The 12,500-nt window shown below is 39.9% G+C and overlaps 1 protein-coding gene across 24 annotated transcripts in view; it reads left to right on the top strand.

Moving 5' to 3' along the window:
• Positions 1-12,500, top strand: part of EBF3 (EBF transcription factor 3) — a 120,607-nt gene that overhangs the window by 85,849 nt on the left and 22,258 nt on the right. For all 24 annotated transcript variants that reach the window (XM_064514401.1, XM_064514404.1, XM_064514394.1 and 21 more), the window contains exon 10: positions 291-417. In XM_064514401.1, the coding sequence (XP_064370471.1) occupies positions 291-417 (127 nt within the window). The remainder of the gene's footprint in view (positions 1-290; positions 418-12,500) is intronic.

The raw sequence follows: 12,500 nt of genomic DNA, 5'->3' as shown, positions 1-12,500 counted from the left end.
AACAATTAGTGTTAAAATTACTAGAAGTAGCCTTAAGGAGACATATGGAGGCAATTTTCATATGAATGATGCCCTGTGGCCTTTCCTGCAAACTAAAACCAAGGATCATTTACAGACCTTTTTCTTAAAAAACACTGTAGGACCCATATCTTGAATGTGATAGCAAGAAGGTACAATTTTGAAATGATGAGTACAATTTAAAATCATTTTCATTATTATGTATAACTGGTAAGCACCAGTCTTACCATGCCATCTTGACTTAAAGTATGTTTACTATATGATTTCTGTAGCTGATAACACCCCACGCCATCAGAGTTCAAACGCCACCACGGCACATTCCAGGAGTTGTTGAAGTAACTCTGTCCTACAAATCCAAACAGTTCTGCAAAGGTGCTCCTGGCCGGTTTGTCTACACTGGTAAGCGTACAGCTCCTTTACTCATTTCGGAATAGTATCCCTGCTTCTTAATGATACACAATGAGACAGTGCAAAGCTTTAACATTATAATGGTGTTAAAAAATAGGATCTGTTTTGCAGGAAATTTTCCTGGTAGTATTTTAGCTATTTTAGAAGTTTAACTGGTAGGAGCTGAACCTCAAAACAAGTGTTCATCAAGCACCTAGAAGCGCTGGTGCCTATCCAAGTCTCTTGGGTCTTAAAACGTATCAGTATCTCATGAGATCAAGCTCTCTCACAAGATGCCTGTTACTTCATGTTTTCCGTTCATCCAGAAATAGATTTACAACGGTATTTCCTACTATGCTCCATCCAGAAAAAGGAATTAAAAAGTATTCAGTGATGAAAATATTTTTTAGAATGTCTATCCAAACTTCTCGAAGTTCCCTAAAGGTTTCGTTGAAGTTTTAGGCTCTGGTTCAAGCAGCTGTTGTTGGATCCAAATAACTTTATTCAACCCTATTCATAATTTGTCTCTAAAAATTCTTTCAGACTTGAAACTTAGGATATAAATTCACAAGCCTGGAAATGATTTATGTATGCCAATTCTTTTAAATACGTTTGATTTTAATTTGCAATGGCATAAGAAAAATTCAGAATGTTGTGGTTTCCAGTGTTTTTAATATGAAAATTCTTGTTTTGGAATGAAGTGTTACTGGATTTTTATCTAAAATGTGTATTACAGGCTTTTTGGCATTTAAGAATGAATTTAACTAAGATGCTGGGGGGGGGGGAAGGTAGATATAATAATTTAATTTATAATACTTTTGGATGAAGATTCTAGGTAATATATTGGATCTGATGAATCAATCTCTTTTGAAAACAAATAGCCTTTAACTATTTACTTGACAGACTGTAGGGATTCTGGGAGAGCTCTTATTGCTTACTGGGTAGATAATACAGATTGCAGATGATGTGCAGATGATGTGCATTTTGATGAATATTTTCCCACTAGACTGCAACTGTGTCTATCTATTAATTTTGATCTAATGGGAAAAGGCTGTTCCTGGGTAGTTTTAAGCCAGGACTTTTAAAACAGTGAATGCATTGAAGCTATGTTTTTCTATCAGCCTAAGTTCTATCACCAAAATGTACTTTTAAGTGAGAGCGTCTAAGAATGGTGCAGAAGTAATAGCTGTGGGGATTCATATCTTCCGTCTATGCCCAAAGAAGTCCAAGCCTGAGCAATAACGATGCTAACAGCCGCACCAGCATACCTCAGTTCTGAGGTCTTTAAAAGGGAGAGAATATTTCGATTTTCTTGATCTTTCTGATTTTGTTGTTACCAAAGTTACCAGATGTGATCACGATGACTGTGGTGCTTTAGCTGTGCTAATAACCTTGTCTTGAAAGTGGACCCTCGTGCGTCTGCTGAGAAGGTGCTCACTGCAGAGCGGGCTGCGTGCGCTGAGAAATGCTGTCACGCAGTCCCTGCAAAGCTACAGTAGGCTCTCCTGAAAAGTCCGACTCTCTCTCTAAGACAAATGTTCAGCAAGATAAAATGTGAATGAATTAAAACCCGTGGACTAAGTGCCAGATTTGTTAGCTGTTGCGCGCTGGTGTAGTTCCACTGCGTATGAGGAAGTGCCTTAGATTTGAACCAGATGACTATCTGGCTCTGGATGTACAGTCTTTGAATTTTGAAGTGCTTTATACTACTGCCTTTCACTGGTTTCTTAAGTGCAGATTTTGCTAGTTTAAACCTCTTTCTAATGCGTAAATGCAAAAATGTATGAAACTGTAAGGAAAAGGCATTAGTTTTTCCTTTTCTGGGGTCATCTTTCCTCTTTATCACTAAATAAAGATGTTCGAAAGAATGATGAGAGTTTCAGGAACTTCTGCGGTAATTAAATTGCAGTAAGGTTAAATTATTAACGTTTTAATAGGAATGTACGTTTAAAACACCCTGTGAGGGATACGAAAGCCACATCCCAACACTAAGAAAACAGAAGATAAAGCCAGAGCCTGCCTGCCTGAGAAACTTCTGCCCGATTTGCGTTATCCTAAATTGATAGGGCAAATGAGATAGATAGTCCTCGGAAATTACAACTGCCACTGCGCTTTGAGCCAAGCCTCACTGTATTTCTGAACACGAAAATTGCGTAGCCCTCCGAGAGGGAGGGCCGCGATCCCCAGGGCATCTGTTTCCCATCAGCGTCCCACCAGGCTCGCCGCCCGGCCGGGCGCTCTAACATTTAACCTCCGCAGCAGGGGCTGCGCCACGGGGCAGCGAGGCTGCGGCGCAACGGAACCCGAGGGTAGAGTGCTGCACAAAGGCTTTGCGGAGCGCGGGAGTGGAGACGCTAAATGATCTGGGTACGGAGATAGGGAAGTTCCAGATTTTTCCAAAGAGACCCCATTAGGCTCACGCAGGAAGGATGCCGAGCTGTTTCTCAGCAGGCAGAGGCGAGGCCTTTCCCCATCTATCCATGCCTTTTTGCCCGCTGCTTTCAACTATTATAAAGATACAATTACCTTGGGAGACTGTGGCAGTTCAGTTGATTAGCACGGTGAATTAAAAGAATGAGTCACAAATGACATGTCCAGCTCTTCTCTACTAGTCCTTTGTATTCCCAGCGCACCTCACCCCTGTTGTAAGAAGGTCAAAAATTAGAGAGAGATAACAATTTTCAAGCAGCTAGCACTTAGGAGCAGAATTAACAATCATTCTGTATGTAATTGCCAGTTAATAGTAAATTGCCTTCTAGACTGTAAAATGCAATATAAACTGGTGGGCACCTAAAATTAAATTAATGAGGTATTTGCTGCATTTAAAAGTGAATAGTGCAAATTAATAACTGAGTGTAATACTTGTTTTAATATTTATCTGATACTGCATCATTTGCTTGTATGATGATAATTTTAAAAGTTCTACCTGAAAAAAATCTCTATTTGGTTAAATCGAGCAGTTTGTACAGATTGTAACCATGATTTTGCTGGTAAAGTCTTCCAGGTTTCTAAATTAAATATCAGAGATTATTTTTTAATTAGAGTATGAGCACTGCAGTGTTATTTGATTAAGGCAAATTGTGATTTGTATGCTTCTAAATGAAATTATGGTACAGATAAAATTGCACTTTTATACACATATTTTAAGCTATGAGCTCTGTAGCTTCTGTTGCTTTACTTTAAGATGAACAGCAGTACTGTATGTGCGATGTATTTGTGCTGCTGCGTTCCTGTTTTCTCTAAGTGTGTACTTTGCATAATGGTTTCCTAGCCGAGGAGCTCCAAGTTAGTTTATATTAAAATAATTTCAAAAAATGTTATTCAGCCTAACGTGACTGTATCTCACTTAGAACTTTTAATGTTGACTGCTTTTACCCTAATAGTTTTGTGATCCACCCTCATTTTGATAACTTCTTTTGCTCAGTCAAGGAAATTAGCACAGATTTTCGGGAGACAGCGTGTCATTTGCGGTAGGCTGTACCCAGTTGCCGTACAAGGTACAGGCATTCGATTGCAAACATGTCCAAAACAGACACAGAGAAAGCTTGAATGTTGAATACATGGAACCATTCCCAGGTCTGCAATGCATTTACTAGATGTGAACATAAAAATGATTATTTTGCACAAAGACTTGCATTCAATTTTAAGCTTATGAAACCATTACTCATCCAGTAATCGCTCACAGTTTGTGTGCTTTCTGATAGAGTATTTATGTTGAAAAAGTAAGATTGCGGTCTAAGGTTGGCACAGTATCAAGGAGGGAGAGCCCTGTTTAGCCGCTATATTGTCCAGATTTTTCGGTGTGGCTTGTTTTTCCCTCCGTACCGAGACCTCTGCTTTGGCTGGTTTCCCTTATTTAACCCCCACTCCACTTCACCCTCTGAAAGATCTCATGTTCCTGAAGTATTTTAGAGATCTTTTGTGTGCATTCAAATGTGATTCTGTCAATGGCGCTGTTACACTGTTTAGAGTCAATAGCTCCCTTCCATCACAGCCAACACAAACTAGCTGTCTCATAGGTCAGTGCTCTTTAAACAAATTACTTGTATCCACAGAGCAAATGATTGTTAATTGCCTCCCACAAATCATACTATTTTTACTATGCTAAACTAAATGCTAATGCCTTAGTTAAATTTAAACCACCTGATTATTTCTTGTATATATTCAATTATTATCCTAAAGTATGAAATCTGGTGATTTTGCAAAATGAATACTAAAAGATATATAATAGATACAGTACTTTATTGGTAACCCTTTGAAAAGAAACTTGCAGTTAACATTTATTTTAATGAAATCCTCAGCATTTCTAATTCATATATATTGCATTTGCTTTCTTTAAGTGCTGTTGTCCTGAAGCAACTTAGAGTCACTGCTATTAACAGTATTGGTTATTTATTGATCAGACCTTGTGTCAGTACTGGTTATTAGCAAGCTTAAAAAAAATCAAGATAGAACAAATACTCCTATCCTTTCTTCAAGATGGTTCTTTCTAAGTCGGTCAAAGTGAGCACTAAAAAATTAAAACCAAAAAGTATCTCTGTTAATCTGTTAAAAAGCTCTGTTGCGCTAGAATAAAATGCATTTTTCTTAAAGCAGTCTAATGTCAAAGGCAGAAAGATTCTGGTTAACTGCCTTTTCTTATAAAGAAGGTTTTTCAGCATGACATACATTTTTAATTAATAGGGCAGTGCTAAACATACAAAAATGATTTAGTAGCATCAAGTCAATAGCATATTGGATAATGTATATTATATAATAGCTCTTTTTTAAACAGTAGCAATTCCAGGTTTATCAGGGTCATTGTTGTCCCCTTTCTGTTCTGTCTCAAAGGAGGCCAGAAGAATGAGACATACCATTTGTGCTATTGCACAAGTAGACTATTTGTCCTAATCAGTGACACCCATTTACTAGAATTGCTTAAAATGAACTATACCTCATACAGAAATCGCACATTTAGAGTGTTCCATTCATCATCTGAAAATTGAGGGCCAGTAAACTTTTCTGTTCCTCCAGCGGGATCATAGACATGCATCAAAATGTTAAAAAATGATTGGTGAGAGAGAACTGTCACCCATTTATCAAGGAAAAGGAACATTATTTGCTAATTTCCCAACCAAGGCAGTGACAGGGTGCTTCGTCTTTAGACCCATGGTGACCAACATGGCCTTTTTGTTATTAGTACAAGTCAAGCGCTTTTTGGCTGTTGCTAACAAGACACATTTGTCTATCATAAGAGAGTGCTTTATTTTTTTTCAAGTAGCTGTGACCAAAGTCTGCTCTCTGTGTCATGATTGGCTGTACTTCTGCAGGTTGTGATAACATTGAGGAACAGGAGAACTGATAAATCACAAAGTTTTCGTGTCAAGGTGAAGGTATTGACTCTGCTGTACCAAAACTGACAAAATGTAGTGCTGAAGAGATAGTAATTCATCTTAAAAAAGGACAAAGGGGTCATCTTGGTTTCACATAATACTCATCAAATTTGAGTGTTGAATAAGGCCTTTTACCTTGTTTTCTCTGCGAACGGAAAAAAATGCTTTTCTCCTTTTTTCTGTATGCTGTATGTAGCGTATAGTTAAATAGTAAAATAAGTTTCCTGTCTAATTCTATTTTTATTTCTATAAGGTTATTACTATATTTATGATTTTAACACTCAAGCTAAAAACTTCTCAAAGTTTCAAATCGAAGGAAAAAGGTGGAAGGTGAGGAATTAAGATATTTTAGTGAAAATGTGCATCTTGTTTCCATGCGATGAAAGCAAGATCGCAAACAGATAAATCTGGATTGCATTGGAAGATATCCAGCAAAATGTCTATTTTTAGCTAGTTACTGCCATACCTGCCTACGCCACTATTCCCATTAAATTCATTTGGATCCGGTTCGAAATACCATTGACTGAGCTCAGAAGAAGCACTTCCGCTGACTTCATTGGCTTTGCGTAGGGTCTTATGTGGAAAACATAGCATGGTAATGTGGGCAACACCCAGAAGCTTAAGGTTAAAAAATAATAATGAGTTTATTGTATTTTGGAACTTCATATACTGTGGCTTACAAAAATTCTAAAATTTCTAAAAAATTTTAAACCTGTCTTGTAGACACACAGAATAAGCATATTTCCACAGGCTTTTTAGTCAATATAGTTACTATTCACAGGCTGAATATAAATTACTGTAGATGACTATTGATTTTTAAATACACAAACTTTCATTGCAACAATGCGAAGTTGCATCATTAGAAAAGCTCTGTGGTATCACGTATCTGTTGGCCGTGAGCTGACGCTTGTTAAAGGGTCGGTCGGTGCTGATCCTCTCCGTAGGCTTCCAGTTGAGTGTGTTGCGTATTCTTTGTGACGGGCGGCCACGTGGAGCAAGCGGACACAAGGGTTGGTGGTTTTTTTCCTATCGTGGTCTATTTTGTAGGCTCGAAGGTTATAGTCTGGGATTAGCTAGCTATACGTAGCTGATTACACAATTTCCAACATATACCGATATTAAAGGCATTCTTTTTCGACGCTTTCATTTGAGAACATCTTCTTAAATATGCACATGCAGAATGGCTCCTTGGAAAACTGATCCTGTTAGGTCAGTTAGATATCTACCTAAAAACCTTCAGTATTTTCAGTCTTCTCTATACTGAATATTTTTAGTATGCCAACATATTTTTATTTAGCACTGCCTAAATATTTTTGAATTGTTGTTCAAACCTAATAGTTTTGTATGATTATTTGTCATAACAATACTAATAGCACATGCTTTATTTTCAAAGCTGCAACATTTGCTATGCTTAAGAGTTTAAAAATAAAGCTCTTTTATAGACTCACTGATCTTACTTAGATGGGTGTTTTAGGTATTTTTTCAAATATCTGCAGATAATACAGAGATTCCCCAAATTTGGGTACGATTTGTTTCTGTTTAAAACTGTTGTATCAAAGAGGAATATAGTTGTAAAAGCTCTGTTGGATGACCTTGGGGATCTGATTATAAATCCTGTTTGTGTAAATATTACTGTAAAAATATTACAGTATTATATTCTTAGGTTAGGTGGTCACCACCAAACAGAGCAGAGGGTGTGTAAAATACCAGCTCTTAGAAATGTTTGCCGAAGCATCATAGATTTTGTAAGATCCTGAGATGGCCGAATACCTTGGAGGAGCTAAGCCAGGGAAGATAGTATTTTGCACTTGGCGTGATGGAGCATCGTTGTCGGCAGAGCTCGTGGCGTTGCTGTGTCTCAGAGGAACCGCTGCACTTCTTTGTGCACCCTCCTGCTTTGCAAAGTCACCAAGTGCCCAGGTCCTGTAGGTACCCCGACGGCGGGTGCACGTCAGCCCCACCGGCTCTTTGGGAAAGGGTGGATGTAGCAGCTTGTAACCTAGATAGGTGTCATACCATAGGGTAGCGGTTTCAGCCGGGAGTCCTTTCTGCTCTCAGCTTACCTGTGTAACGTGGGGGTGGGAGGGGAGCACGAGGAGAAAATGGATCCTTATCCACCATCCCGTCTCTAAGGCCTAGCAGAGGAATCCCCAAATAATACCACAGATATAAAGACAGATGTGAGCACAGTCTATTTTAGCAAAATATGTCTCAAGTAGTAAAATGCCTTGGAGTATTGAATAGTTAAAACGCAATGTTTTGCTGCTTTGATATAGTATTTGTGCTTCTGTACCATATAGGGAAATACTTTACTGAATTAGCAATACGCCAATACTTTTAGTAGAGAGTTTTGCCATGTTAGGCACATATCAAGTTACATTCATAAAATGCCATGGTTTGTGATAGTTACATATATCTTAGAATATGGTATTTCCATGACATGGTTGGAGCATTTGTGATCCTGTATCATACTAGTTCCTTTCCCCTTGCGCTTTTTATTGGCCTAGTAGAGTCCCATCTTTGCAGTGTTGCATGGTGCAGCTGGGCAGGATCGGCCTCTCACCCGTGGGCTTCTGAATTTCTCATGAACTGCTCGTTCTATGTAAAGCATGGTAAAGTTTCAGATGTTTAACAGGGCGACATATTCTCAGTTAGATGAGAAGTATTATGTGGTCTGATGTGGTAACTAGGTCAGCTTATATACTAAGCTTAATGCAGGTGGTTTTAGTTAAAGTGGTTTCTATTGACTAGATGATACTTAACCTTTTAAATACACTTTCCTTATCCAGCATCACTGACTCTAAATATCCATAAAATAGTAGACTGATGTCTGTAAAATATTGTATGTAAGGTTGACGTCTTAGAATATCCACATAGCAGATGAGATTTACTCCCCCCACGTATACCCCATCCTGGTGTTCGCTGTACTGGGCCAGAGAGATGGTCTGACTAGCCAGGTACCCTGTTCAGTGGCCGTGGTGGCTGCTGAGGGGAAGTGTGTGTCACCTAGAAAAACGAGGGTGCTGTCGCTTGTGCACCACCCAACTTCTGGCCTCTCCAGTCGTTGTTAGTGGGATGGGGAACAAAGAGCTGGGGAGATGACAAGCACTCGCAGAGTAGAGGCTGGGCTATGGAGCTTGCACCAGAGCTCGATGTTTCTGTACAACTCTGCCAATCCTCACATTGAAATATTAGGCACATTTCTTCTCTCCCATTTGCTTGGTATGTAAGCGTCACTGCCTCCATAGCCCTCGATCTTCTAACCTCCTCCTTCACAGTCTCCCCGGTGCATACTTCCGTACCAGTTTCTACAGCTTTGCTATGGAGAGGACTCCCGAGTATACAGAGGCTGCAGGAGCCTCATTATGCTTTGAACATCTGTAAAATTTGACCCTATAATCGGCTGTAGTCCAAACTTTCATGAGCCCATAGGAGCTTTGGTGAAGCCTTCCACGTCCCAGAGAGGTAATGGGCAGCGTGGGCAGGTTCGGCGAGCAGATGGAGCAGGTGCAGTGCTGTGTCATAAAAGTTGCCGTATCATCTGAATTCTGTAACCTTACCTTAGTTTTTTTACACAGATTGTGAAGCCCACTTCGTGTGGGGCTCGCCGTTTCTTGTAGAGAGCTGCTCGGGCGGTCAGCTCGGCTGGAGTTCTTCCCTCGCCTTACGGGCACTCTGCGCCGCTGCGGCGCGTCCTGCATTTGCACTACTGCTTGTGTGCTAAAAGAGCTCAAACTGCCTCTGCTGACACGCAACATTTTTATTGATGCTGCCATCTTGCTTTACAGAAATGTCTTTTTCTTCCTTTTTCCTCTTCCTTGCTTCCTTCCTTGCTTTTTCTCTTTCTCTTTCTCTTTCTTTCTTTCTTTTTCTTTCTCTTTCTCTTTTTCTTTCTCTTTCTCTTTCTTTCTCTTTCTCTTTCTTTCTTTCTTTTTCTCTTTCTCTTTCTTTTTCTTTCTTTCTTTTTCTTTTTCTTTCTTTCTCTTTTTCTTTTTCTCTTTCTTTCTTTTTCTTTTTCTTTCTTTTTCTTTCTTTTTCTTTTTTCTTTTTCTTTTTCTTTTTCTTCTTTTTCTTCTTCCTTTTCTTCTTTTCCTTTTTTCTTTTTCTTTTTCTTTTTCTTCTTTTTCTTCTTCGTTTTCTTCTGCTTCTTTTTTCTTTTTCTTTTTCTTTTCCTTTTCCTTTTTCTTTTTTCTGCTTCTTTTTTCTTCTTCTTCTTCCTTTTCTTCTTCTTTTTCTTCTTTTCCTTTTTTCTTTTTGTTCTTCCTTTTCTTCTGCTTCTTTTTTCTTCTTCTTCTTCCTTTTCTTCTTCTTTTTTTTCTTCTTTTCCTTTTTTCTTTTTCTTCTTCCTTTTCTTCTTCTTCCTTTTCATCTTTTCCTTTTTTCTTTTTCTTTTTCTTTTCTTCTTCTTTTTCTTTTTCTTCTTTTCCTCTTCTTCTTCCTTTTCTTCTTCTTCCTTTTCTTCTTTTCCTTTTTTTTCTTCTTCCTCTTCCTTTTCTTCTTTTCCTTTTTTCTTTTTCTTTTTCTTCTTCTTCTTTCTCCTTCCTTCCTTCTTTCTCTCTCTTGCTCATTCTTTCTTTCTTTCTCTTTCTCTCTCTCTCATTTTTTCATTTGTTTAAAGTAAATCCATACCTATTATGGTGGTAATGACTTTTTTTGGCAAACATAAGAGCTTGAAATACAGTTACTTTCAGTAAAAGTAGAAATCCAGGTGTCCTTGCAGAATTCAGAGTCAAGAAGATGTTGGTGCTTTATTTGTGGATGAATGCCACTACCAAAAAGCGTGCCACGGATCCACGGTCCCACGGTGGGACAGCCCGCTCGCGAGGCCCGGGGCGGCCAGGTCGTGTCCTGCGGTGGCTGGGGACCCGCGCGTGGAGGGGCCCGGGGGTGCAGGCGGGCGCTGGGGAGCCGTGCGTGGAGGGGCCCGGGGGTGCCGGCGGGTGCTGCTCGGGGCGGGGGGACCAGCAGAACCCCCGTCCTGCGCGTCCGGGCGGCCTCCCGGCGCCCTGCTCCTGCGGGGAGAGCGCCTCAGTCCTGCTGAGCAAGGGTGTCAAAACTTAGCTCTTCAAGTGTAGAGGACAGATAGTTAGACGAGTGGCCTATTTACAACCTCAATTTACTACTGCTGTTAGGGGAAGACGCACATTCTTTGCTTTTGTAATAGTTTTCTGGTCCTGAATCCTTGCTTTCTTGATTCCTCCGTTCCTTCCTCTGTTCTTTCCTTCCTTCCTTTCCTCCTTCTTTCTTTCCTGGAGGAAGGAAAGGGCTATTTGTTTGGAAAGTTACTAGGACTGGTCAGAAACATTTTCCCCTATTTCTTCCTCCAGGCCATTTTTTAGTAAAAAGTATGTTATGATAGAAATGTTCTGACCTATGATACAAGAGACTCTGAGAAGGACAGGCCACGTTTGTCAGAGCAAGTTGACACTTGTCTTCAAAGATTTAAAAACTGTAGATGGGAATTAGTGTTTCAGTGATGTGCAATATGCTCTTTTAATACTTTTTTGCTGACTTCTGTGCGGTTTTGTGCTCCGCACAGCAAGGTGCCCCTGCCCGCCCGTGTTTCGCAGCGCATGCAGTACACCCTCTCTTTCGGTTCTCCTTGCCACAGGGCTGGACTTGGTAGCTCCCGTTTCAGCAAGACTATAGAAGCCATAATCAAATGTGGTCTTTGAGAGTTGTCAGCAAGGGTGTTATTTTGTGACGAGGCAGATGAGCTGCCCCTTTTTCCCCCTTTTCGGCGCCGCGTCGCGATGCCGTGTGCTCCTGCCCGGTGCTCTTGCCGGGGCAGGCGATCCCCGGCCTCTGCGTGAGCGCTTCGAGCCGTGCCGCAGCTCTGCCGGAGGTGGCTTTGGATTTCCAGTTAGACAAAAAGTGACAGTTTTCCCGATGTTAATATGAGTACTTTGAGGAAAATTCCATACCATTATCTGATCGAACGTAATTATTAACTGACCTGTGAATTTTAGGCCTGTAATTGAAACAAGGGACTGAATGCCATTGTTTCCCTTCCTGCTCTCCGAAGGAAAGCTGGGCCATTAGAAGAAACGGGGGAGATAAAGACAAAGGTGGTGTTTTGTTTTTTTAATGAAAAATCTATTTTTAGTTTCTTTGTAGAAAGGAGAGAACTTAAATGCCTTTTAATTTTTTTTTTTTTACAGTAAATAGGTTGTCCTTAGTAAGTCCAGGGATATTAGTCCTGCTTCAACAAGCAAGAGTGCCTTCTGATGAATGATGTGTTCAACCCCTCCATGCCTTTGTATTTCCTATGCATTCCACAATGCTTGGCTCACCCTGCCGAGTTCTGTGATTGAAATTCATTGCCAAATTTATTGAGAAATTAATGAGAAAAGCTGCAAAGTATTGACTTTGAGAGGAAAACACAACTCATCTTGAATGAGGAGGAAAATGCAGCAATAATTTAGCCACTATTGATTTTGCCCTGTCCATGTATTGATCTTCATTTTACAATATTAATTTGCACCTGCAATCGGCTGCAAAGGGAACCGATTTCATTTCTTTGCAGTGTTAATGTGCAAAGCATTAGGTGCTCTTAAGAAGTGGTGGTATTACAAGTCACATCGGAAAGGCTGATATTTTTTTTATTTGTGCTTGTTACCGAAATAGACTAAAATTAATTTTTTGTCTGACAAAATATTAAAGTGAAAACCCATCTCAAATGTATACCTCCTCTCAACCCCGTAGGCTGCTTTTCATCTGTGC

The sequence above is a fragment of the Dromaius novaehollandiae genome, chromosome 6 (assembly GCF_036370855.1).
Source record: "Dromaius novaehollandiae isolate bDroNov1 chromosome 6, bDroNov1.hap1, whole genome shotgun sequence".
Lineage (NCBI taxonomy): Eukaryota > Metazoa > Chordata > Aves > Casuariiformes > Dromaiidae > Dromaius > Dromaius novaehollandiae.
The sequence above is the reverse complement of the archived record's forward strand: the minus strand, read 5'-3'. Positions and strand labels throughout refer to the sequence as shown.